The 24,652-nt window shown below is 44.3% G+C and overlaps 1 protein-coding gene across 1 annotated transcript in view; it reads right to left on the bottom strand.

Annotated features, from left to right (window-relative positions):
• pacrg (parkin coregulated) overlaps positions 1-24,652 on the bottom strand; it is a 208,911-nt gene that overhangs the window by 70,824 nt on the left and 113,435 nt on the right. Inside the window, exon 5 of the mRNA XM_033025725.1 lies at positions 19,075-19,224. Within this exon, the coding sequence (XP_032881616.1) occupies positions 19,075-19,224 (150 nt within the window). The remainder of the gene's footprint in view (positions 1-19,074; positions 19,225-24,652) is intronic.

Raw genomic sequence — 24,652 nt, 5'->3', positions numbered from 1 at the left:
CACACCTTTGGAATGTGGAAGGAAACAAGAGCACCCGGATAAAACCCATGCGATCAAAGGGAAAAGGAGCAAACACTATACAGACAGCACCCATATTCAGGATCAATTCTGGGTCTCTGGCACTTTTAGGCAGCAACTTTATGGCCAATGTACTGCCCCATAGTCTTGAACTTAATTAAAACATCCAGTTGCTGTAAAGGGGGACATAGCGTCACTTGGAGATTTAAAACGGAAAATGGATATTTTCATTTTTTTAGTAACCAGTTATCAACGTATAATTTTTTGTGTGTTGGAAAACAAAATATAGTGGCATAGCTGATAGACTTGCTGCCTCACACGCCAGAGATCTGTGTTCGATCCTGTCCTCGGGCAATGTCTGTGTTGAATTTGCACATTCTCCCTGCAAGCGTGCGTGTTTCCTCCCACATCCCAAAGACGCATTGGCTTTGTAGGTTAACTTGTCTCTGTAAAATTGCCCCTAATGTGTAGGGAGTGGGTGAGGAAAGTGGGATAACAGAACATGTGTGAATGGGTAGACAAAAATGCTGGAGAAACTCAGCGGGTGAGGCAGCATTTATGGAGCGAAGGAAATAGGCGACGTTTTGGGTCGAGACCCTTCTTCAGACTGATGTGAGGGTGGGGGGCACGGGAAGAAGAAAGGAAGATGCGGAGAATTTGGGCTCAGGGAGAGCTGGGAAGGGGAGAAGAAAGCAGGGATTACCAGAAATTGAAGAAGTCAATGTTCATACCGCTGGGGTGTAAACGGCCCAAGCGAAATATGAGGTGTTGCTCCTCCAATTTATGGTGGACCTCACTCTGGCCATGGAAGAGGCCCAGGACAGAAAGATCGGATTTGGAATGGGAGGGGGAGTTGAAGTGCTGAGCCACTGGGAGATCAGGTTGGTTATTGCGAACTGAGTGGAGGTGTTGTGCGAAGCGATCGCCAAGCCTGCGCTTGGTCTCACCGTGGTTGAGCATACGCTGAATAATCCAACCACATTTTTGTTTGGAAGTGGAAAGAAATAATAGAAATCGCATTCATTGCAATGTGTAAAAAGAGTTGAGATACTATTATAATTTTGATGCATGTCATTGTGGTATATATCATGTCTTGATTGGTGAATATGTTTAGTTTGTGACTTTATTTGAAGCAGAAATATGTGAATGCTTCATTGAGCATAATTCCGACTGGTAACTACGCACTTCGTCCGAGCACATTATTGCATGCGGCATGCAAGCCATCTTAAAAGACCACCTAGACTGTCATTTGGCAACTTATAAAGCTGCCAAGGTTGCCCGGCTGACAATAGAGAAAAAAAATTAAGTGAGAGCCCTGCAAGGTGTGTATGATATTTTTGACACTGTCATAGGCCTTTCTTACATATGCTGTCACAACGCACTGTAGTCTCTAAACAACCCTTCAGTAATTTTCCTTGCCCTCCATTTCAGAATAATAGTGTTTTTAGCCAATAACTTGACACTAGCACTGGCAATAAATAAATAGATAAATAAATGCGCAGCTTTCCAGCCCCTTATCTCATTGGCCACGCTCGGCTGTAAATCGGCATCAATCTGGTGGACCATCTTCCTCTAGTCGTGGGGGTGGGGGATTGGGAGGGGCCTCACAAGTGAAACAGCTTAGGGCCTCTCTTCATCTAAATCCGGCCCTGCTGCGAAACCTGTATTGCAGCGATCATTTTGTGTTTATCTTTGGTTTAAATCAGCATCTGCAGTTCCTTCCTACACATATCGCATGTGTTCTTTGTTAAAATGACACCCAAAATATTACATCAAACTTTTAATGCAGAAACAGGCATTATAACTTTGGAAGAATTGTTGACTAAAAGTTCAGACAAAGGCAAGATTTTAATGAGTGGCTTAAAGAGGAGAAAGTTTATGGAGTTATATCAGTCTTTAATGCTAATAATTTGAAGGCACGGACACCTGTAGTTAGACATGTAGGATGTAGGATTTTTTGCAAGGATGCTGCACTGGAGGTGCACAGAAACCTCAAATTGTTGTGGGAATAAGGAAGTTATTTTGGGTTGAAAACAATGAAATGTTTTTAGTCCAAATAAGCTCATAAGTTCATAAGTGACAGGAGCAGAATTAGGCCAATTGGCTCATCAAGTCTACTCTGCCATACTCTGTCATACATCATGGCTGATCTATCTTCCCATCTTAAACCTATTCTCTTGCCTTCTCCCCATAACCCGACACCGTACTAATCGAGAATCTATCTATCGCTGCCTGAAAAATATCTATTGACTTGGCCTCCACAGCCTTCTGTGGCAATGAATTCCACAGATTCCACTACCCTCTGAGTAAAGAAATTCCACCTCATTTCCTCCCAAAAAGAATGTCATTTTATTCTGAGGCTATGACCTCTGGTCCTGGACACACTAGTGTAAACATCTTCTCCACATCCACTCTATCCAAGTTTTTCACTATTCGGTCGGTTTCAATAGGGTCCCCCTCATTCTTCTAAACTCAGTTAAGGTGACTTATCCACCTTCAGACTTTTTCAGTTTCCCAAGCACTTAAGTAATAGCCACTGCACTAACTTCCACCCCCGACTATCGAATTTCAGGCACATTGCTGGTGTCTTCTACCATGAAGACTGATGGAAAAAAATTATTCAGTTCCTCTGCCATTTCCTTATTTCCCATTATCACTTCTCCAGCATCATTTTCCAGTGGTCCATCGTGCACTCTTGCCTCTTTCTTACTCTTTATATATCTGAAGAAACTCTTGCTATCCTCATTTATATTATTGGATAGTTTACCTTCGCATTTCATCTTTTCTCCCCATATTGCTTTTTTAGTTGCTATCTGTTGCTTTTTTTAAACTTCCGAATCCTCTAGCTTCCTTCTAATATTTGCAATGTTGTATGCTTTCTCTCTTAGTTTTATGTCTTTTAGTCCAAATGATCAATATATATTCCAGTATGTGTGAACCTGCACAGACTTTTCCCATTCCCACACTGTTGAGATCCCCCATCTCCCCTTCAACATCTATCCTTGGTTCTCCCTTGACAATATCATCATCAAACACCTTCAGATTCCACGTGTACATTGACAACATTCAACTGTGCTTTGCCATCACATTGTCAATCCCTCATGATCTTCCATCTGTCACAATATTTGTTTGACACCGGTCAGAAATTTATTCCAATTAAATATTGGGAAGATTGAAGTCAACATCATTTTTCCAACACAAACTTTGTTCCCATCTGAGCAACTCTCTTCCTGATAATGATGAGGTTGAATCAGAATGTTCAGAAAATGGATGTCATATTTTACATTGAGATGAACAGCGCAATTTTACTCCTGTTCAGCCCATCTGTGATGGGTCAGTGGTCAGGCCTTTCCTATGTCAAGACATCACCATTACAATGCTGCTTGGCCTTCCATCTTCCACGGTACTAGATGCCCCATCTAAGCTAGTCCCAATTGTCCGTGTTTGGCCCATAACCCTCTAAACCTTTCCTATCCATTTAATACTAATATCTAAGTATGTTTCAATGTTTTGTTTGATGATGTTCACATGACCTGCTTTAAGAGAATGTTGATGAATGTTAAAGATGCTATTAGAAATGGAGGCACAGAGACTGCAGATGCTGGAATCTGGAGCACATAAATCGAGAGGAACTTTCCCCCCATAGATGTTGCCCGACCTACTGAGTACTTCGAGCAATTTGTTTTTTTACATGCTATGAGAAATACAAGTTCCTGTTTGGATTTATAATTCCCCATAATGAAAATGGTGTAGTCTTGAAATACATGTGGTTGCATAATGCCTCTCCTATTGTAATGATAACATATACACAGGAAGGAAAGAAGCAGCCTTAACAAACATCTTTGAATTTTATAAATAGCCAATTTCTGACAGTTTATGATGTTATTGAAACCCCTGAATTGCATTGCTGATTTGAACATGTCCTAGCTTATTCTATGTTAAAGAAAATGCACCAAAATGATTGCAACCTGTATTAGACTGGCTATGATGTTTCAGTTGACACCACATTTCATTACGTTGGTATTCTGCAGATTGATTTGTAATAGTATCTTCATTTCAAAAGACCTCACTCTCTCACCTAGTCTGCCAAATGCATATATTCCTTTCCACACACATACTGTCTCTCTTTCATGCACATTAGTTTGCAGTGGTTAATAGACCTTTCATAATGTTTAATAATCATTACTAATTTGACTAAAAGGGTGATTGGTTAAAAAAAAGCTATATTCTTCAGATGATTTAAAATTATATTGGACAGCTAGGCATTAAAGCAGGAACAAAGGCTCAAAGGGACTATGTATTCCTCACTCTTTTCATGCTAACAGCATCAGAGGAATTATATTTTATGCACATTTTGTTGCACTTCTTATAAATCTTATTTGTATACTTATTTTTCTGCTTATCTTCATTCGTCCTTCAAATTCTGGTTACAATTTCCCACTCTGTCACTGTTTAATTTAAATGATTTTTCCAATTTTCTGCCCGTTTTGCTTAAAGCTGTGACTCACGCTGGGTATTGATCAACAAGTACTGGCTACCTTGTGGTTTTACATTTAACTATCTGCCTGTCATAAGGTAGGCTCTATCGCAAAATTAGAAAACCGATCCTGGAATCTCAATCTGTGATTAACCCATACCTTTCACATGGGTAAAGCACACATCTCGTTGAGATTATGCCAGGACTCGAGGGCCCGAGCTATAGGGAGAGGTTGGGTACACTAGGACTTTATTTCTTGGAGCACAGGAGGATGAGGAGTGATCTTATAGAGGAGTATAAGATCATGAGTGGAATAGAAAGGGTAAATGTACAGTCTTTTACCAAGATTGGGGAATCAAGAACCAAAGAACATAGGTTTAAGGACGGGGGTTAAGATTTGATAGGAATCTGAGGGGCAACATTTTTACACAAAGGGTGGTAGGTATATGGAATAAACTGCCAGAAGATGTAGTTGAGGCAGGAACAATTACAATGCTTAATAAACACTTGGACCGATACATGGATAGGATAGCTTTAGAAGGATACTAGACCAGATGCGGACCTGTTGGGCCCATCCCCCAAGGCAATATTCCACCACTGACCCATAGACCCCAACTACGCAGGCGCGGCTGAGGGGTTCCCGTTGTGACACCAGTGATCTCCGTTGTGACACAAGTCACGGCAACCCTCCCCAACTGCGCCTCACCATCCCTCTATCTACTCATATCCTCCTCCGTTCTCACTCATCCCCCAGCACTCCCACCCCCTCATCTTCACCCTCCCTCTTCTTTTCCCTCTCCTCCTCCCCTCCCCCACTCCCTCCCTCACCTCTCCCTCCCTCTCCGTTCTCCTACCCTCAGTCACTCCCTCCCTCCATCCATAACCCCTCTTCCCTCCCTATCCCCCTCCTCCCCCTCGATCTCCCTGCTCCCCCACTACTCACCTCCCCATTCTAACCCCCACTCTCCCTCCTCATCTTCCCCATTTCCCCCTCCCTACCCCCTCCTCTCCCTCTATCCCCCTACTCCCCTACTCCTCAGCTCCCCCTATCCTTAAATGTATTTTAAATGTTGTTATAGTACCTGCCTCAATTCCCTACATTGGCAGCTTGTTCCATATACCCACTATCCTATGTGTGAAAAAGTTGCTCCTCAGGGTCCTATTAAATCTTTCCCCTCTCACTTTAAACCTATGTCCTCTGGTTCTTGATCCCCTACTTTGGGTAAAAGACTCTTGTGCATTTACCCTATCTATTCCTCTCATGATTTTGTACATCTCTAAAAGATCACCCCTCACCCTCCTGCACCTCAAGGAATATAGTCCCAGCCCACCCAACCTTTCCCTATAGCACAAACCCTCAAGTCCTGGCAACATCTTCTCTGCATTCTTTCCAGCTTAAAACTGTACTCCATCAGGTACTCAGCCAAAAAGAAAAGGTCAAAAATTTGGTATTCTGTCCTGAATGACTTAGCTCCTGACTTCCAAACATATATAATCTACAAGAAAGGCCAGGATTGTGATGGAATACTCCATTAATCTGCATGTGTGGAGCTCAATAATACTTAAGAATTTTGACAGATTTCAAGATAAACAGCTCATTCGATTGACACCTGATTCACAACCCATTGGCTACAGTGTGTGTCATCTATCTCGATACCTATAAAAGTCTCATCTTGTATGTATGTGAGTGTGCGTGTATGCGTGTGTGTGTATGTGTCTTTCTAGCTTCATCAAAATGCCACAGATTATTAATCACATTAACCCTCGATGAAATAAACTGCTTCACTTCACATTTCATGCTACATTTCACAAGTTATAGCGTTTTAAAAATAGCAAACACCAACTTTTTAAACGGCAAACCTCCTTCATCCCGCTTCGAGTGATGTCACAAAGGGAGGGGGGCGGGGGGGGGGTGGCCACCAAGGCGGAGCAGGCGGCCACCAGCTTCCAGTGATGCCAGGGGGAGGGCCGCATTTAAATTAACGTTCGCTTTTTTCGACCCAGCTGGAGTTTTACGCTGCCATCAAGAACGCATGGAGACCGCGGCAGTGAAGGAGACATCGAGACCGCAGTGGTGAGGCCTCGCAATGATGGGGCAACGGTGGCAGCGAGGCATCACAACAGTGGGTCGTCGTGACGGTGGTGAGGCCTAACGGAGATGGAGCAGCGGCGGCGGTACGGGAAAGGAGAGCGAAAGAGAGGTGAAGGAGGGGTTGGGGGAGGGGAGGAGGAGAGGAGGAGGAGCGGGGAAAGATCCTGGGGAGGTGAGGATGGAGAGTAGGGGGATTGAGGAAGAGGAGAGGGTAGGGAGGGTAGTTGCCATATCTACACTCCCTCTCTAGCCCCCTCCCTCTCTACCCTCCATTCCCATCTCTACGCCCTCCCTTTACAAACCCCCTCCCTCTCTACCCCCCTCCCTCTCCCCCCTCATCCTCTCCCTCTCTACCCTCCCTCCCCCCCACTTTATCCCCATTCCTCTCCTTCTACGCCCCTCCCCCTCCCTCTCTCACTCTACCTCCTCCCTCACTGCCCCTCTCCCTCTCTACTGCCCTCCCCCTCCCTCTACTCTCCTCCCCTCCCTCTCTATCTCTACTCCCTCCTTCTCCCTCTCTACCCCCCTCCCCTCCCCCTCCCTCTACCCCCTCCCTCTCTAACTCCCCTCCCTCTCTACCCCCTCCTTCTCTACCTCCCTCCCTCTCTACCACCCCTCCCTCTCTACCACCCCACCCTTTCTACCTCCCTCTTTACCCCTCTCCCTCTCTAGGGATTGAAGAGGGTGGGTGAAGAGGAGGAGGAGGCAGTGCTAGGGGATGAGGAGAAATGAGCCGCGCCTGCGCAGTTGGGGGCTATGCGTGACTTATCCAATATTGCATTGGGGGAACGGATTGCGTTGGGGGAACAGGTGAGTGGTGGAATATTGCATTGGGGAGCAGACCCAATGGGTCTCCACTTGGTCTAGTACATAACTAAAACTCTGATCTTGTACTCTTCCGGTTTGCATGGTTTTTCTATTTGCGCAAAAACAGTACATGATAGTGCGCCGATTTTTTGCCACCTTACTCATTATTCTCCTGTGCTGCAGGTGCAATAAGTTTTGTTCCAATTGATGGTATATTTTCAAAGTTATTAAGGTTTAAAAATCTTTAAAAACGCGCATGCGCAGATTGGTCTCCTCTCCTGTCAGTCAGTGCCACGCAGATTGGTCTCCTCTCCTGTCAGTCAACTAAACGGCTGGGACGGCGACGCCCCTTCCTACACCGTGGCCTCTCCCGCCTCACTCACAAACTCCTCTCTCCCCTCCTCACAGTAACGTCTACCGTCTCCCCCACCACCGCAGTTGCTGTTGGGGGGGGGGGGAGGGAGGGTTCAATGTCGGTCCCGTCTACTCGTCCCCCTGGGTGAATGGCTGCGACCGTCCGTCTCCTCCACCGCTGCGGTAACTCACCCTCACGGCCCTCTCGGAGGAGATCTCCGACACCAGTTCGTCGTAACTCATGGTGCCCACCATGACGAACACTGATTCCATCCTCCCCCGCGGCCTGGCCCGGCCTGGCCCAGCAGCGGCAGCGAGCAGGCAGGCAGGTAGGTAGGCGGGTTGGCAGGGCGGGGACAGGCCGGGAGGGAGTGACAGAGGGTAGGGGTAAGGAGAGGGAGGGAGAGGTGAAGGAGGGATTGGGGGGGGGAGGAGGAGAGGGGAAAGATCCTGGGGAGGTGAGGAGGGAGTGTTGGGGATTGAGGGAGAGAAGGGGGTAGGGAGGGAGAGGGGGTGAGTGGGGAGGTGAGGAGGGAGAGTGGGTAGGAGGGGAAATAGAGGGAGAGGAGGGGGGTGAGGGGGAGGTAGGGAGTGGGGAATAGAGGGAGAGGAGGGCAACTTAGTTGGAGGTGCTCAGGGGTAGTGGTGGGGGTGGGTTGGTGTCTAGTGGCTGGATAGAGGGTGGAGGGGGTTCGGGAGGGGGTTCGTTTGAGGGGGCGGAGTTATGAGGGAGGCGGACTGAGGGCGGCGGGGGGGTGAGGTGGATTGGGAAGGGGAGGAGGAGAGGGGAAAGAAGAGGGAGGGTGAAGAGGAGGGGAAGGGAATGCTGGGGGACGAGGGGAAATGAACCGCACATGCGCAGTGGGGGGCTATGTGTCAATGGTGGAATATTGCATTGGGGGAACGGCTTGCATTGGGGGAACGGGTGAGTGGTGGAATATTGCATTGGGGTGCAGACCCAATGTGTCTACACTTAGTCTAGTCCACAATAAAATCTGAAAATGATGGAAATACTCGGTTGGTCAAGATCATCTGTTCATACCAAAGTAAAATTAAAGTTACAGAACAATGACCTTTCATAAGTACAGAAGAAAGTTCTGATGGTGGATATTTGACCTGAAGACTGAATCCAAATTGGAAAACACAGTGATTTGAAAATTCTAATTTATTCACAGATATGCGCCAAATGCAGGCAAATGACACTAACTTGGGAAGACACGGGTCAGCAAGGACAGGTTGGTCAGAGGGCCTGTTTAACTCTATGATTCTATGAGATCCTTCCTTGGCTTTCACTCTCCTCACATCCAATCTCTTCCTGCTCTGTAGCCACCGTTATCACTAGCAGCACTTCCTATTCTGGCCTTTTGTGATTTCTTGATCATTGCCACACTGTAGGCTTTAGTTTCAGCTGGAATTCAGCTATACCCACAACTTCAGATCTCAACTCCTATCTGCCAACAAGAAAAGATTCCAGCATCGCAGTTTCTTGTGTCTCCATTTTACTGCTTCATTGCTAAATCTCCTTAATGTATGCCTACTTCGAAGAAGTTCTCCTCCTGTTGAAGCCCCCGCCGGGCGATGGAAGATCCCGCGGCGGCTTCAAGATATTCCTTAAAATCCCTCTCTTTAGCACACTACAGGTTACCTGTCAATTGGTGCTCGTGTTTGGCCCATATCACTCCAAAATCCTCCTATCCTCTGCTCACCTCTCCCCATTCTTTCATGTCTGATCAGTCGCACAACATAATGCTCAACAGCACACAAATGGCTTCTTGTTCTTTAACCTCTAAAGTATCCCTCTACACTTCTGGACAGCTTCCATATGTGCCCTGAATACACACGACAGCACCTCTCCACCAAATCAGACAACCAGATGCAGAAATGTTGATCCTATTCTCTCTCCTTTACCAGTATTGCCTCGTTGCAATTCCACAACTCATCTACTCTTCCTGGTATGACTTCTTGTCTTAACTATTCCAGCCCTTCATTAAGTTTCAGCTCATCCAAAACCTTTCTGCCTTTAATGTGTCATGTATCAGGATTTCTACATCCATCACCCTCGTCCTTGCTGCTCTAGGTTAACTCACAACCTCCAATACCCTCCAAATTAAAATTGTAATCTTTCTTCTCAAATTCTATCTTTTTGTCAAAGGTCCTGTCTCAAAGATAACTTCCATTACAATTGCCACCAACATTCTTCTCTCTCAGGCTTCCTCTACATTCACACCATTGGAGATCATTTCTAAATAAATTGGCCTGCACTCTGAAATATACTTAAATCTTTTCATCTTGCATATCACCCCTGACCTCAAAGCTTTGCATTTAAACCAAGTCTTCTAATAATACCCTCTTTGATTTGGTACTTTTTAATTATACCGTAAACAAATCTTGGGAGGTTTATCTACATGAAGACTGCTGTATAAATGCAAGATGTTCTGATGATTGCAGTGGTCTTGATGACCTTTAAAGATATCAAAATCCACGGTTGCCAAGATCCCAATGCTGAATTAGAATTGCTGTATCATACAAAAGTAGTGCTAGCTTCAGAATTTTTATCCCTTTTCATGCAATAGTCATCATTTTTGAAGCTGAGATTCATTGTAGTATTTTACACAATGGCAGTTACATATAGCCTTTCTACTGAGAATAGCTATTAAGGAGCGTGCTACTTCATGTTTTTTTAAATTAGATATGAAGTAAATTCTTATGAGACATGTAAAAGGTGAGGTGGAATTTATACTGATTTACATTTTTGAAATGAAAAGCATTTTAAAATGAAAATGAGAAAGAAGAATCCTCTTGGCTGTGTGGATTGTTTATACAAAATGCAAACAGGGAAAAACCAAGCCTTTGAACTGGGGTAAGTACATTCGAACATTTGTAAAGCGCTGAATTCCAGAACTTATGTGTAAGAGGATGCCCTTGACATTAGAGAGCCCGAGCATTATTGAAGTAAATGAAAATCAAAACAAAATCTTGATTCTGTGAACCTGATCAATGGAAATTTACTGTGGTTTTTGAAGATAAAGCAACTCAATCCCAACACAGGAGCTCAAGCAGGACAGGTCCTAGACTCTGTTCCCAACAGTGCCGGGGCGGAAATCGCTGTCAAAACATGGGGGGGAAACAATTTATTGTCGCCGCATGCGTGCACATACACACACACGCGAGACTTCAGAGGCTTCGGCCGTGGGCCTTGTGGACGATAACATCGGGAGCTGACCTGGTTGGTGATCAACTCCAAACTCCAGCAATAGCAACTTTGTCCGCTCCGAATCGTGGGGCTTGAAGCGGCCCGTTCGCGGGGCAATTCATCGCCCGGCGCGGCTTAAAATTGGCCGCGGGATCTTCCATCGCCCGGCGGGGGCTTCAACATCGGGAGCCTCGATCACCTCGACACAGCAATTTGACCGCGGGACGATGGAAGATCCCGCGGCCAATTTTAAGCCGCGCCGGGCGATGAAAGGCCCCGCGAATGGGTTGAATCAAGCTCTGCTCTATGATCCACCAGGACGTCTCCCTCCTCCAATCACCGCGCTCTATCCTCAGTCCCACCCCCCTACTTCCGCCTCTGACCGACATCTCCAATCATCACGCTGAATCATCATGTCCCCCCCCCCCCATTGCCTGCTGACCTTCGTCTCTCTCGTCCAATCGGCGCCCTTGATCATCAGTCCCACCCCCACTGTCTCGCGGAAAGCGGAGATTATTAATAGTTTTTTTAACCAAATTTCAAAGTCCAGATTACAAAACATGGGGGGGATTGTCCACCACCTCTCAAAACATGGAGGGGACGTGTGTCCCCTGTCCCCCCCCCCCCCTGGGATTTCCACCCATGCCACAGTATACTAGACTCATCTCCCCAGGGCAGTGCCCGAGACATCTCCACACAGTGTTCTAGACTCAGATGACCAAGACACTGTCCTAGACTCAATTATCTTCAGTTGCTTCACCTATGACATCCCATTATGCTCGAAGTGGGATTGTTCAATTAATTCCACTTGCAACTTTTCAGATAACAAAGCCGTTTGTGTCACATAACACGTGACATAAAAATTGACAGGCAAAGAAAAATTCAACACTTCAATTGAAGGTGAATCTAACCACCTAATCCAGCTGACATTCAATTAATACCATAGATGAACTCTTCCAATATTTACTTGTGGGAACCATCAAGATTGATCAGAAGATTAATGGAAATGGCTACATGGAAACTGTGGAGAGCAGGCCAGAAGCTGATAATCTTGCTGCAAGCGATTCCCCTCCTGACTCCTACCAGGTGGCACAGTGGCGTATCTGGTGGAGCTGCTGGCTCACGGTGCCTGAGACCTGGGTTTGATCCTGACCTCGGGTGGCGTTTACATATTCTTCCTGTGGCCGCATGGGTTTCTTTCTGGTGCTCTGGTTTCCTCCCATATCCCAAGAACGTACGAGTATCAGTCGAGTGGTGGCGCCATCGAGTGTGGCAGCCTCGCCAGCAGCTGTCTGTCCTTTCATCCTTTTTGTTATTTTTAGTCTGTCTAAAAGTTTTGTTTTGGAGGTCTTTTAGTCTTTTTTATGTGGGGGGTGGGGGGGGGGGGGGGAAGGGGAAAACCGTCTTCTCAGTCACTACCTGGTCGAGGATGCATCTTTTCTCCGAGCCGCATCTTCGCCACCCCCCGCCCCCCACGGCCTACCATCTGGATTGGTGCGGCCTTTCCTGCCGGAGAGCAGCCAGAGTTTCAGCGGCGGAGCAGCACTGAATTACCATACCGGGATCGCCGTGTTGGAGCTCCGGAGTGTTGGGCCTGCCGACTTTAACACCGTGGAGCTGTGGTCTGCGGAGCTTCCAGCTGCGGGCGGCGCTGACTTTAACATCGCGGAGGCCTGGGATCTTTCGCCGAGGATCGCCAGGACTTCGGAAACCGCGGTCTCCACTTCCTACATATTAGAGGCAATTTTACAGAGGCCAAATAACCTACAAATCCTGTATGTCTTTGGAATATGGGTGCAAAACGCAGCACCTGTAGGAAACCCATGCTGTCACAGGGGGAACGTGCAAACTCTGCATAGACAGCACCCGAGGTCAGGATCGATCCCGAGTCTCTAGTGATATGAGGCAGCAGCTCTACCATCTGCGTCACTGTGCCACTTTACTTGCATTTCTTGCAAGTTGCTCTCCAGGTTATACAGTACATAATCATGACTTATCATTCTCATTCTTGGACCAATATTCCCTACTTTTCGGCATTGTGGGTATAACTTCAACACAAACTGCAACACCTCAAGAGGTTGTCTGACAATCACATCCTCAGCAGCACATCAGGATGTTTAATGAACACTTGCTTTTCCACTGATGTCCATATTTTGCAAAATAAATATATTAAATGGAAGCCAGTATAAAGAAATTCAGCACATTACAGAGAGTCAGCACATAACTAGTTCCTTCAACCCATCAAATCTGTGCTAACCATCTATCACCCAAATATAGTAATCCTACATTAATCCTTTATTTTTATTCTCCATCAACTATCCCCAGATTCCACAAACATTCTATTTGCTAGGAGCAAATTACAGTCAATTAATCTACCCCACCATGTCTTTGGGATGTGGAGTACCCACCATTAGTACAATGCAAGCAGTCCAAATACCACAATTTTAGCACCAACTCTGCCTAAAAATATTCTGGTTTATTTGGTGCAATTAGCAGGAAACTTAACATGTGCTTTGAAACAAGTAAGTTTCTTTCTAACAGTAAGCTATGCATAAGTAATAACATTTGATGCACTGGTTTTGGCACTCCAGCAAATAAGTGTCTAACCTTAACACTTAGAACATGGATAGGAACAATTTAGAGGAATATGGGGTAAATGCAGGCAGATGGGACCAGCATAGATGGGACATCTTGGCCAAATTTGGCCAAAGGGATTGTTTTTATGCTGTATGGCTGTCTGACTCTATGACTTACTTGAAGAGTCTGACAAGGAAATGCAGCGTACAACTTAATTCTATTTCCCTAACCTATTTCACTCTGTCATCACTTAGATTTTCAGGAAATTTGCAGGAATGTTTACATTATATTTTCATGCATCTGCTGTAATTACGTCAATACGTTTTCCACGTTGATTTGGGTTTTTGTTTTGAAGGAGAGCCAGTGAAGCAAAGGATAACAGGCAAGTCAGGCTGCACTAGTTCTGCATCCACTCACTAGTTCTTGATACCACAAAACAACATGAATAACAGGAAGTGGTGACCAGGCAGTGTTTAAATTACTAGACACCGGTAATTCAGATGAACAAATGAGAATGGAACAATGAAATTCACAGTTGTCGATTTAAAGTCAAGTATTTGAAATTTAAAAAAACAGGTCAACAGTAATAACCATGGAACCATGGAATGTATAAAAACCCATCTGGTTCATGAATGCCTTCCAGGAAACAAAATCTATAATCCTCACTGCTTTGGCCTAAATGCTTAGGTCTGGCCTAGATTTCTTGCAATATGTTTGATCCTTCACTGTGGTCAAAAGTGGCTCAACAAGTTTCGCATTCGGTTTAGGTTTATTATTGTCACATGTACCGAGGTACAGTGAAAAGCTTTGTTTTGTATGATATCCAAACAGAGGATAATACTATAAATAATTACAATCAGTTCAAACTCAAGTACAATAGATAGAGCAAAAATACAGAATGAAGAATATAGCCCTCAGCATTGTAGCACATCAGTTCCATAGACAATGTCGAATATCCTCAATAGGGTAGACGTGAATCGAACAGTACCCCAGCTCATGGAAAGATCATTTAGAAGCCCAATAATAGAGGGGACGAAGCTGTTCCTGTGTCTGGGGATTTGCGCTTTCACGCTTCAGTATCTTTTGCCAGGCGAGAGCAGGGTGAAGAAGGAATGACCGGGTAGGTACAAGTCTTTCATTATGTTAGCTGTTTTCCGAGGCAAAGTGGTGTAGATGGAGTTAATGGTGAAAGAACTGGTATATGTGACGGCTAATTATAATTGTAAGGTTGGCACTATATTAAAACACAAAAAAATAAAAGAACAAAACCAGTGGGTCAGCTGACACTGATGTGGTATTAAATCCAGAACTGGTAAAGTTGCTCCCAGCCCAGACAATTTTGCAATATCCTCCTCACGGACATCTAATGATAGGTTTTTAGATTGGAAGAGCAGCAGCCTGATATGGTTGTAATGGTAACTTACTACCATGCGCCTAAGCCTATACCTCAATCTTCAGATACATCCTGTCCCTCAAAGACCAGGGTTCAGTCCTGACTTCAAGCGCTGCATGTGTGGAGTTTGCATCTTCTCCCTGGGAATTAAACATCTCAAAGTTTGCGGATGACACGGCAGTGTGAGCTGCGAGGAGGATGCTATGAGGCTGCAGGGTGACTTGGATAGGTTGGGTGAGTGGGCACATGCATGGCGGATGCAGTATAATGTGGATACATTTGAGTTTGTCCACTTTGGTGGCAAGAACAAGAAGGCAGATGATTATCTGAATGGTGTCAGATTAGGAAAAGGAAGGGGAGGTGCAACGAGACCTGGGTGTCTTTGTACATCAGTTACTGAAAGTAAGCATGCAGGGACAGCATGCAGGGAAGAAAACTAATGGCATGTTGGCCTTCATTGCGAGAGGATTTGAGTCTAGGAGCAAGGAGGTCCTGCAGTTGTACAGGGTCCTGGTGAGACCACACCTGGAGTATTGTGTGCAGTTTAGGTCTCCTAATTTGAGGTAGGACATTCTTGCTATTGAGGGAGTGCAGCGTAGATTCACCAGGTTAATTCCCGGGATGGTAGGACTGACATATGATGAAAGAATGGGTCGATTGGGCTTGTATTCACTGGAATTTAGAACGATGAGAGGGGATCTTATGGAAACATACAAAATTCTTAAGGGATTGGACAAGATGGATGCAGGAAAAATGTTTGCGATGTTGGGGGACCAGGGGTCACAGTTTAGAGTCAAGAGTCAAGAGTCAAGAGAGTTTATTGTCATGTGTCCCAGATAGGACAATGAAATTCTTGCTTGCTGCAGCACAACAGAATATTGTAGGCATAAATACAAATCAGATCAGATCAGTGTGACCATATACCATGGAATATATATACACACATAAGTAAAGGGCAATAGGCTGTTATAGTTCAGAGTTTGTTTGATGTTGTGTTTAATAGTCTGATGGCTGTGGGGAAGAAGCTGTTCCTGAACCTGGATGTTGCAGATTTCTACCTTCTACCTGTTGGCAGCGGAGAGATGAGTGTGGGTCCTTGATGATGCTGGCAGCCTTTTTGAGGCAGCGCCTGCGATAGATCCCCTCGATGGTAGGGAGGTCAGAGACGATGATGAACTGGGCAGTGTTTACATCTTTTTGCAGCCTTTTCCGCTCCTGGACGCCCAGGTTGCCGTACCAAGCCACGATGCAACCAGTCAGCATCCTGGTCCCAGAACACTGATGCAATCATAAAGAAAGCACATCAGCGCCTCTACTGAGCACCTGTAGAAGTTCGAGAGAGTCCTCCTTGACATACCGACTCTCCGTAATCTTCTCAGGAAGTAAAGGCGCTGATGTGCTTTCTTTATGATTGCATCCATGTTCTTGGACCAGGAGAGTCGGTTGATTCGGAAATATGCACGCCCAGGAATTTGAAGTTCTTGACCCTTTCCACCATCGACCCGTTGATATAAACGGGACTGTGGGTCCCCATCTTACCCCTTCCGAGGTCCACAATCAGTTCCTTGGTTTTGCTGGTGTTGAGAGCCAGGTTATTGTGCTGGCACCATTTGGTCAATCGGTAGATCTCACTTCTACACTCTGACTCGTCCCCATCAGTGATACGTCCCACAACAATGGTGTCATCAGCGAACCTGATGATGGAGTTCACACTATGTCCGGCTACGCAGTCATGCATAGGCCATTTGGGACTGAGATGGGGAAAAACCTTTTCACCCAGAGAGTTGTGAATCAGTGGAATTCTCTGCCACAGAAGGCCATGGAGGCCAATTCACTGGATGTTTTCAAGAGAGAGTTAGATTTAGGTCTTAGGGCTAACAGAATCAAGGGGTATGGGGAAATAGCAGAAACGGGGTACAGATTTTGGATGATCAGCCATGATCATATTGAACAGCTCAGAGGGCCGAATGACCTACTCCTGCACCTATTTTCTATGTTTCTATGTTTATATACGTGGGTTTCCTCCAAGTGACCTGTTTTCCTCCCATATCCAAAGCTGTTCCTAAAATTCCCAGATGTCATCAACATCCTGAAGCCGCTGTCTCCAGTAGGAAAGTGCCGATCCGGGACCTCCAAGCCGCGGAGTGTGTTTGATCATCCCGACATCAGAGTTTTGATCATCCCGACGAGAGGGCATGTTCATTGGGCAGCCCGTAGCGGCAACTACGGAGGGCTTATGGTCCCGACCACGGGTGAACAAAGGAGGACGACTGGCTGAACTTTGTTGCCTTCCACCACAGTGAAGAATGCTGTGGTGGATGTTTGTGTTAAATCATATTGTGTATTGTGTGTTCTTTTTAAGTGTGTCGCTGCTGGCAAATTCATTTCACTGTACCTTCGGGTGCATGTGACAAATAAAATTGACTTTGACTTTACCTGAAGTGAGAGAAATTAAAAAAATTTGCTGCTGGGTTGTGAAGATCTGATTAATTATCGAAGTAACTTCCAAGTCAAAGATCCCTGGGCGGAAGTTCACCCAGTGTCAATGAAACAATACCTCAGCAGTCATGACCGAGAAGGGGAAAGTGGGATACTGCAATAAAATACAATAATACTGAGAAAGTTATTATTTATATTTTAGAGGATATAGTGTGAGACCATCAGAAACAACTTAAAATTGAGGCCACGGAAGCTCAAAGGTGTAAAGGGCCTGTCCCACTTACGCGACCTTGGCTCGCAAATTACGCGACCTCGTGGTCGCTTGAGGCATATGGCCGCGCGGGGCCGGTCCCACTTAGAAGCGCAGAGGGGTATGGAGTAGTGCGGGGCTGGTCCCGACATCGCGTGGGGCTCCGAAATTCCCGCAGTGACCGAAATCTTCGCGTGCCAGCGCGTATGCACGCAGGCGCATTGCGGGCATACGCAGCGTCGTGACGTCGTACGCAGTTTCTTGACGGCGTACGCAGCGTCTTGACGGCGTACGCCTAGCGCGTGGCATTGTGTGATGACGTCACCGCTCCCGACGCCGTGCGACGCCCAAAATCAGTCAGCACTTTTGAAGGCAATCCATTATTCTTATTCTAATCACACAGGCAAAGCTCGAGCCTGAATATGGCCACAGTACTCTTGACTGACTGCTTCAGGCAGCCAAATCCACCCTCTCTCTTTATTGTTAATTAAGTGTCATGACCCGAATTTGAGAATTTCTCAATATCTCTCGTGTTACACCCAGTCGATTAGAATTTTCAACCTCAGTCCACCACTTTTCAAAGCCATCCCACAGTCCACAATAAAAGCTCATTTGGCCTAAACCAAATTACCAATACAATTTCCAGTCCAAAATGCCATTGCTTTTGTGTCAATGAAGGCTTGGTGCTTAGAAGTGCATATCTGTGGTTTATAACAACACGTTTTTATGCGTAAATGACGTCACGCGCGAACTTCGCGCGACCTCTGCTTCCAGTTGGTCGCGCCAAACGCACGCAATCGCATGCATGTGGGACAGGCCCTTAAGTAACTGAACATATGGTTACCAAGAAATTAAAAGGATAATCTCAAAGCACTCAACTTTGTCACACTTCTTTCTTCGAGCACATTAATCTAATTACTCACAGTCAGTAAAACACAAAGTGCTGCAGGAACTCAATGGGTTAGGTGGTATCTGTGGTGGGAATGGACAGGAGACGTTTTGGGTCGGGATCATTCTTCAGACTGATCCTGACCTCAAACATCGTCTGTCAATTCTCTACACAAATGGTGCCATGTCCTGCTGAGTTCCTCCAGCACTTTGTGTTTTGATCAAGATTCCAGCATCTGCAGTTTCTTGTATCTCCAAGATTATCCACCATTTTAATCTTACCTGCTCAGTGAGAATGGAATTGAGGCCTGGAGTATGGCTGAGGTGCATTGAGAATCCACCATGACTCCACTTTGATTTCCACATTGCAGGTTTGGTCAAAATTGGGGATTAAATCTCATGTATATATTCTATTGATTGGATGCACATTACAGACAGGTCCACAGCAGCCAATAGGCCTCAGGTGGATGAGATATATCAAGATCTTAACTGTAATTATAGCAGATGCACTTTCCATCCTCACTCTGTCTTGTACAAAACACCTGTAATGGGGAACGTGAGGAGTGATATCTGCCTGGTGACTTACCGTTCACGTTCTTGAAAATGTTGAGGACGGGGAGGATTTGTCGATAATAAGGCACTAAGGCTTCACCCACCATGTCAGCTGACACAACCAGGTGCTGGAGCACTTTCAGCGTGATGCAAATGATTTGCTTATTCCGAGTGTTGAGTGCATCTGCAGAGACAGAAGGGGAGAGAGAGGAGAATGATGGGTCTTTGTGAAGAGGAAACTTTAATGGATAAATGTAATTAAATTATTCTCTGCTGGGGATTGCAAGTAAGCCTTTATTAGCAGGGCTTTGAAGAATTCCAAAGATGGATTGCACCACTGATGTTATAAAACACTGCCTTGTCCTGACTGTTATTTGTTCCCACAATTTGAGCTGACTCTTCACTTGGAATACAGTTCATTTATTCATTTTGCAGACTGCTCACTGCTCCGTCCAAATCACAGCATGTACCATAGGGCTGGTGGAACTGTGCTAATGTGCAATGTTCCACAACAGATACTTTCACTTCAAACAATTGGGCATCTATGTTTTGAGTTTATTACTGAGAAATCATTGAAGGCAGCCCAATGAATAAATTCTGAAAATCATAGTTTTTTTTGTACAAAGAGGCAAATGTTTACAAATAATTTGGTAAGCTTCTATTAGTCACAAACAAAAGCATTAACATGCAAGCTAGTTCTCATACTGTATCTATGTGGCAACACATGATTATTCCCTTTTGTACCAATGACCTTTATGAAACATCTTCTGTAGCCTTTGTTCGACAATAATCTCACTTTTGTGAATAATAGACTAAATGAACTTTTGTTATGGGAACAATTTGATTGTGTTTAAAGGTAAGTATAATGTCTTTCTATAAGTAACACCTCCAGATCCAGACCTCCCCCAGAATTCCTTAGCTTGAGAACAGCTTACATAGAGACATTCTGATTAAAATTTGAACAAATAGTTGATACATTGAACAATGCTGTCATTTAAGACGTCAAAACACACCAACACCAATATTACAAAAGACACATTAACTTCTGAAACAATGGATTTTGTTGCAAATTGCTACTTTACTGTATACATTTGAAAAATATTTCATTGATTGTTACTGGTACAATAGGTTACTGACCTTTCTAACAATCTCAATGATGAAACTGTGAATAAAACATTACTTTATAAAAAACATGCCAGTTGGTAATTTGAGGATAATATTTATAATTTTCCAAGCACCCATGGTTTTATAAAAGTTTAAAAAAATCTAAAGCTCTGCATAACAATGAATATAGTTTTATGGATAAACATTTTATTTAGCTCCTTTGAAATGGGTGTTGCAAAACCAGCGTCTGCAGTTGCAGTACAGTCTGCGAAAGTAGGTTTGACGAAAACTGCCAATAGAGATAATTAAAGTTGAGATATTGCTTTTCTGTTTGTACACTCTTTCTTGATATTCTTAACATGAATTTAGTGGACTTTATAGGCTTAATATATGAAATACTGACCTAAACCAGGCAGGAACCTCAAGAAGGGGTGAATTGGGGCTATTATGCACAGTCTTAGCAGGTGCTTTCCAAAGATATTGAAATCAGTTTGCAAACAACAGTTTCTCCAAGTTAAGGGCGCATTTTCTTTGAGGGTGGCAGCCATGGAATTATACGTTAGCAAGAGTCAGCACTTTGAAAAGAACAAGGAAGAAAGCTGCCAAGTATCAAAGCACGATGTTAGGGCAAAATAAGTGCTTTGTTTGGTTCAATATGTGCCTTATCTGAGAGCGTTTGATACAATAATGTTGCTTAAAAAGAAAAGATGTTACATTTTTTCACATAGACATTTATCATCATGCCTCACAAATAGAAAAAAATAATATTTTTACAGCTTAACAATATTTTTCAGAAATGTTTTTAAGTGAAGGATTTGATTGAAAAATCATGGAAGGAAATTGGTTCTTCTAATATAAAATACAAAATAAAGCAAGTGAAAGAAATGACAAGAAAAGCTATCTGAATGTAATTTTTTTCTGAAATGTTTCATTTCTGGTCACGAGATTGAGCAATGTTAATAAACTAGAATACTGAATGACTGGAAATTTAAAGGTCAATTAGTTGCACGAAATTAAAAGGCATGAAGAAATAACCTCATTCAAAAAAACTGGCATCTTCAAACTGGAAATTTTCAACAGACCCATGATCCATAACTTTACAAAGAAGTTTAAGATTTTTGGTAGCTTTTGTATGGAAAAAGTGCTTCCTGTTTTCATTTTAACAAAATAAGTCTTCAATTTTAATGTTATCCCCTTTTGTCTTGGATTCGGCCACCGATAGGTTCCCCCTGACTACCCTTGATGAAAGCACACCTCACAAGGTTCCAAACCAAAATTTAAACAAAAAAGACACAAAATGTTGGACTAACTCTGTGGGTCAGGCAGCATCTCTGGAGAACATGGAAAGGTGATGATTCGGGTCGGGATCCTTCTGCAGACTCTGTTACTTCAACACTTTGTGCAATTTTTTTGTAAACTGCAGTTCCTTGTATCTCCAAATTTAAGCAACCTGTCTTCATAATTTATTGTTTAAAAATGCAGGTGTTAGACAGCAGTATCATCTGATGTGTGCAATCAATACGTTCAATGTTAATATTTATATTAGAGGTGTCTGGTAATCTTGCAAATATCTCAAGTAACCTCTTTGCCCAGATTCTCTTTTACCTGGGAATCAGGAATCGCTGAGTTAGAGGAACAAGGAACTGCAGATGCTGGAATCTTGAGAAAAACACAAACCACTGGAAGAACTCAGTGGCTTAGGCAAACGACCATTCCCTCCACCGTTTTCTGCCTGACCCTTTGAGTTGCTCTATCATTTTGTGCTTCATTCATGGCTGAAGAGTGTGCGGTCACTACACCAGCCATGAGCAGCTCTACAGTTCTCCCAAAGCAAATGATGCTGCACATGAACAGTTAACTGAGAACTTGACCACAGAGATGTTGCACATCAGCAGATTGTTCTCCTGCAGGAGAATAGGTGTGGCTTAAAGAAAGAACTTGACTGTTCTTCAGGGCAATAATCTGATCTTTCCATCCCCCAACTCACATCCCTTTTCACCATGTGCAGAGTTCTACTCAAACAGCAAAGAACTAATAATGAGGAAAGTGAAGAGAGCAGAGATTTGAGTCAGGGTGTCTCAGCTCGAACTGCTCCAAATCTAGAGGTTTCATTGGAGTAATTTACTGAGGGTCAATAGATCATTACAAGATTGTCCATCCAGTCCTGTGAGGTTCTCTGATACAAGTTTAGAACCTTTTCATTCAGTCCTACCACAGTTTCAACAGGTAGATTATGATCATTTCCTGGTGCTGCCCAACCCAAATTCGGACTAGGCACTTCTGTGCATTATTCACGACTACATGCCTGTGTTTTCTCAACAACAGATGTGCGCCAAATGGTGTCACTGTTCATGCTTTGAGCTGTTTTGGGCCCCGTATCTGAGGAAGGATGTTCTGGCATTGGAGAAGTTTACCAGAATGATCCCAGAGATGATAGAAACATAGAAACATAGAAAATAGGTGCAGGAGTAGGCCATTCGGCCCTTCGAGCCGGCACCGCCATTCAATATGATCATGGCTGATCATCCAACTCAGTATCCTGTACCTGCCTTCTCTCCATACCCCTGATCCCTTTAGCCACAAGGGCCACATCTAATTCCCTCTTAAGTATTGCCAATGAACTGGCCTCAACTACCTTCTGTGGCAGAGAGTTCCAGAGATTTACCACTCTCTGTGTGAAAAATGTTTTTCTCATCTCGGTCCTAAAGGATTTTCCCTTTATCCTTAAACTGTGACCCCTTGTCCTGGACTTCCCCAACATCGGGAACAATCTTCCTGCATCTAGCCTGTCCAACCCCTTAAGAATTTTGTAAGTTTCTATAAGATCCCCCCTCAATCTTCTAAATTCTAGCGAGTACAAGCCGAGTCTATCCAGTCTTTCTTCATATGAAAGTCCTGACATCCCAGGAATCAGTCTGGTGAATCTTCTCTGTACTCCCTCTATGGCAAGAATGTCTTTCCTCAGATTTGGAGACCAAAACTGTACACAATACTCCAGGTGTGCTATCACCAATACCCTGTACAACTGCAGTAGAACCTCCCTGCTCCTATACTCAAATCCTTTTGCTATGAATGCTAACATACCATTCGTTTTCTTCACTGCCTGCTGCACCTGCATGCCTACTTTCAATGACTGGTGTACCATGACACCCAAGTCTCGTTGCATCTCCCCTTTTCCTAATCGGCCACCATTTAGATAATAGTCTACTTTCCTGTTTTTGCCACCAAAGTGGATAACCTCATATTTATCCACATTATACTGCATCTGCCATGCATTTGCCCACTCACCCAGCCTATCCAAGTCATCTTGCAGCCTCCTAGCATCCTCCTCACAGCTAACACTGCCCCCCAGCTTCGTGTCATCCGCAAACTTGGAGATGTTGCATTCAATTCCCTCGTCCAAATCATTAACATATATTGTAAATAGCTGGGGTCCCAGCACTGAGCCTTGCGGTACCCCACTAGTCACTGCCTGCCATTCTGAAAATAACCCGTTTACTCCTACTCTTTGCTTCCTGTTTGCCAGCCAGTTCTCTATCCACATCAATACTGAACCCCCAATACCGTGTGCTTTATTATTACACTCCTTGAGGATGTTCATCTACGTGTTCAATTAATAAAACAATGAGATTGGGGACATTTATATTCAACCTGTTAAAAGAATTGGGGGGGGTTAGAAATAGTCAGTGAGGTAAACAAACATAATAGTTGAGTGGCAAATGACAATAGTGCTACCTTCCCAATATTTAACTGAAGGAAATAATGGGTTATTGGGGCTGTATGTTGTGACAGACAGCCTGACACCTTGCATGTCATTTTAATATTACACTTATCCCATCCCCCTGGATATTCCAGATTAATGAAATAAGGTTTTGTCAACTAATTACATCAGGCGAATTAAAAATCAATAACATTAGCCAATTCCGAAACACGAAGAGCTGAGCATTGGGATCCATACATCACGAACAACTGGCCTCAGTTCCCCGCTCACATCTGGCAGGGTTCTCTGTCTGAACCAGGGGCCACGGAGCATTTTTAAAAGTGGGAGGGCTGAGCGATCACTGATCACTCGCCTTGGGGGTACTCGGCGAGGGAGTGGAGCAACCGAGTGGGGGGAAGGTGTAGGGACTTTTTGAAATTTGATGTATTAAAATCATGTTTTAGTGCATTAGAGCAATGTTTTTTGTTTGAAGTATTTTTAAGAGGTAACTTTTTAAGGGGTAACATTTTCCACACAAAGGGTGGTGGGTATATGGAACAAGCTGCCAGAGGAGGTAGTTGAGGCAGGGAGTATCCGAACATTTAAGAAACAGTTAGACTGATACATGGATAGGACAGGTTTGGAGGGATATGGACCAAAAGCAGGTAGTGTAGCTGGGACATGTTGGCGGGTGTGGGCAAGTTGCGCCAAAGGGCCTGTTTTCACACTGTATCACTCTATGACTACACTATACCTCCACCATGCATGAATGTTTCAAAATCAAGTGGTCGAGTTTTATTGCTCAGCA

Source organism: Amblyraja radiata, chromosome 8 (assembly GCF_010909765.2).
Source record: "Amblyraja radiata isolate CabotCenter1 chromosome 8, sAmbRad1.1.pri, whole genome shotgun sequence".
Classification (NCBI taxonomy): domain Eukaryota; kingdom Metazoa; phylum Chordata; class Chondrichthyes; order Rajiformes; family Rajidae; genus Amblyraja; species Amblyraja radiata.
Note: the sequence above shows the minus strand (reverse complement) of the source record. Positions and strands in the feature narration are given on the sequence as shown.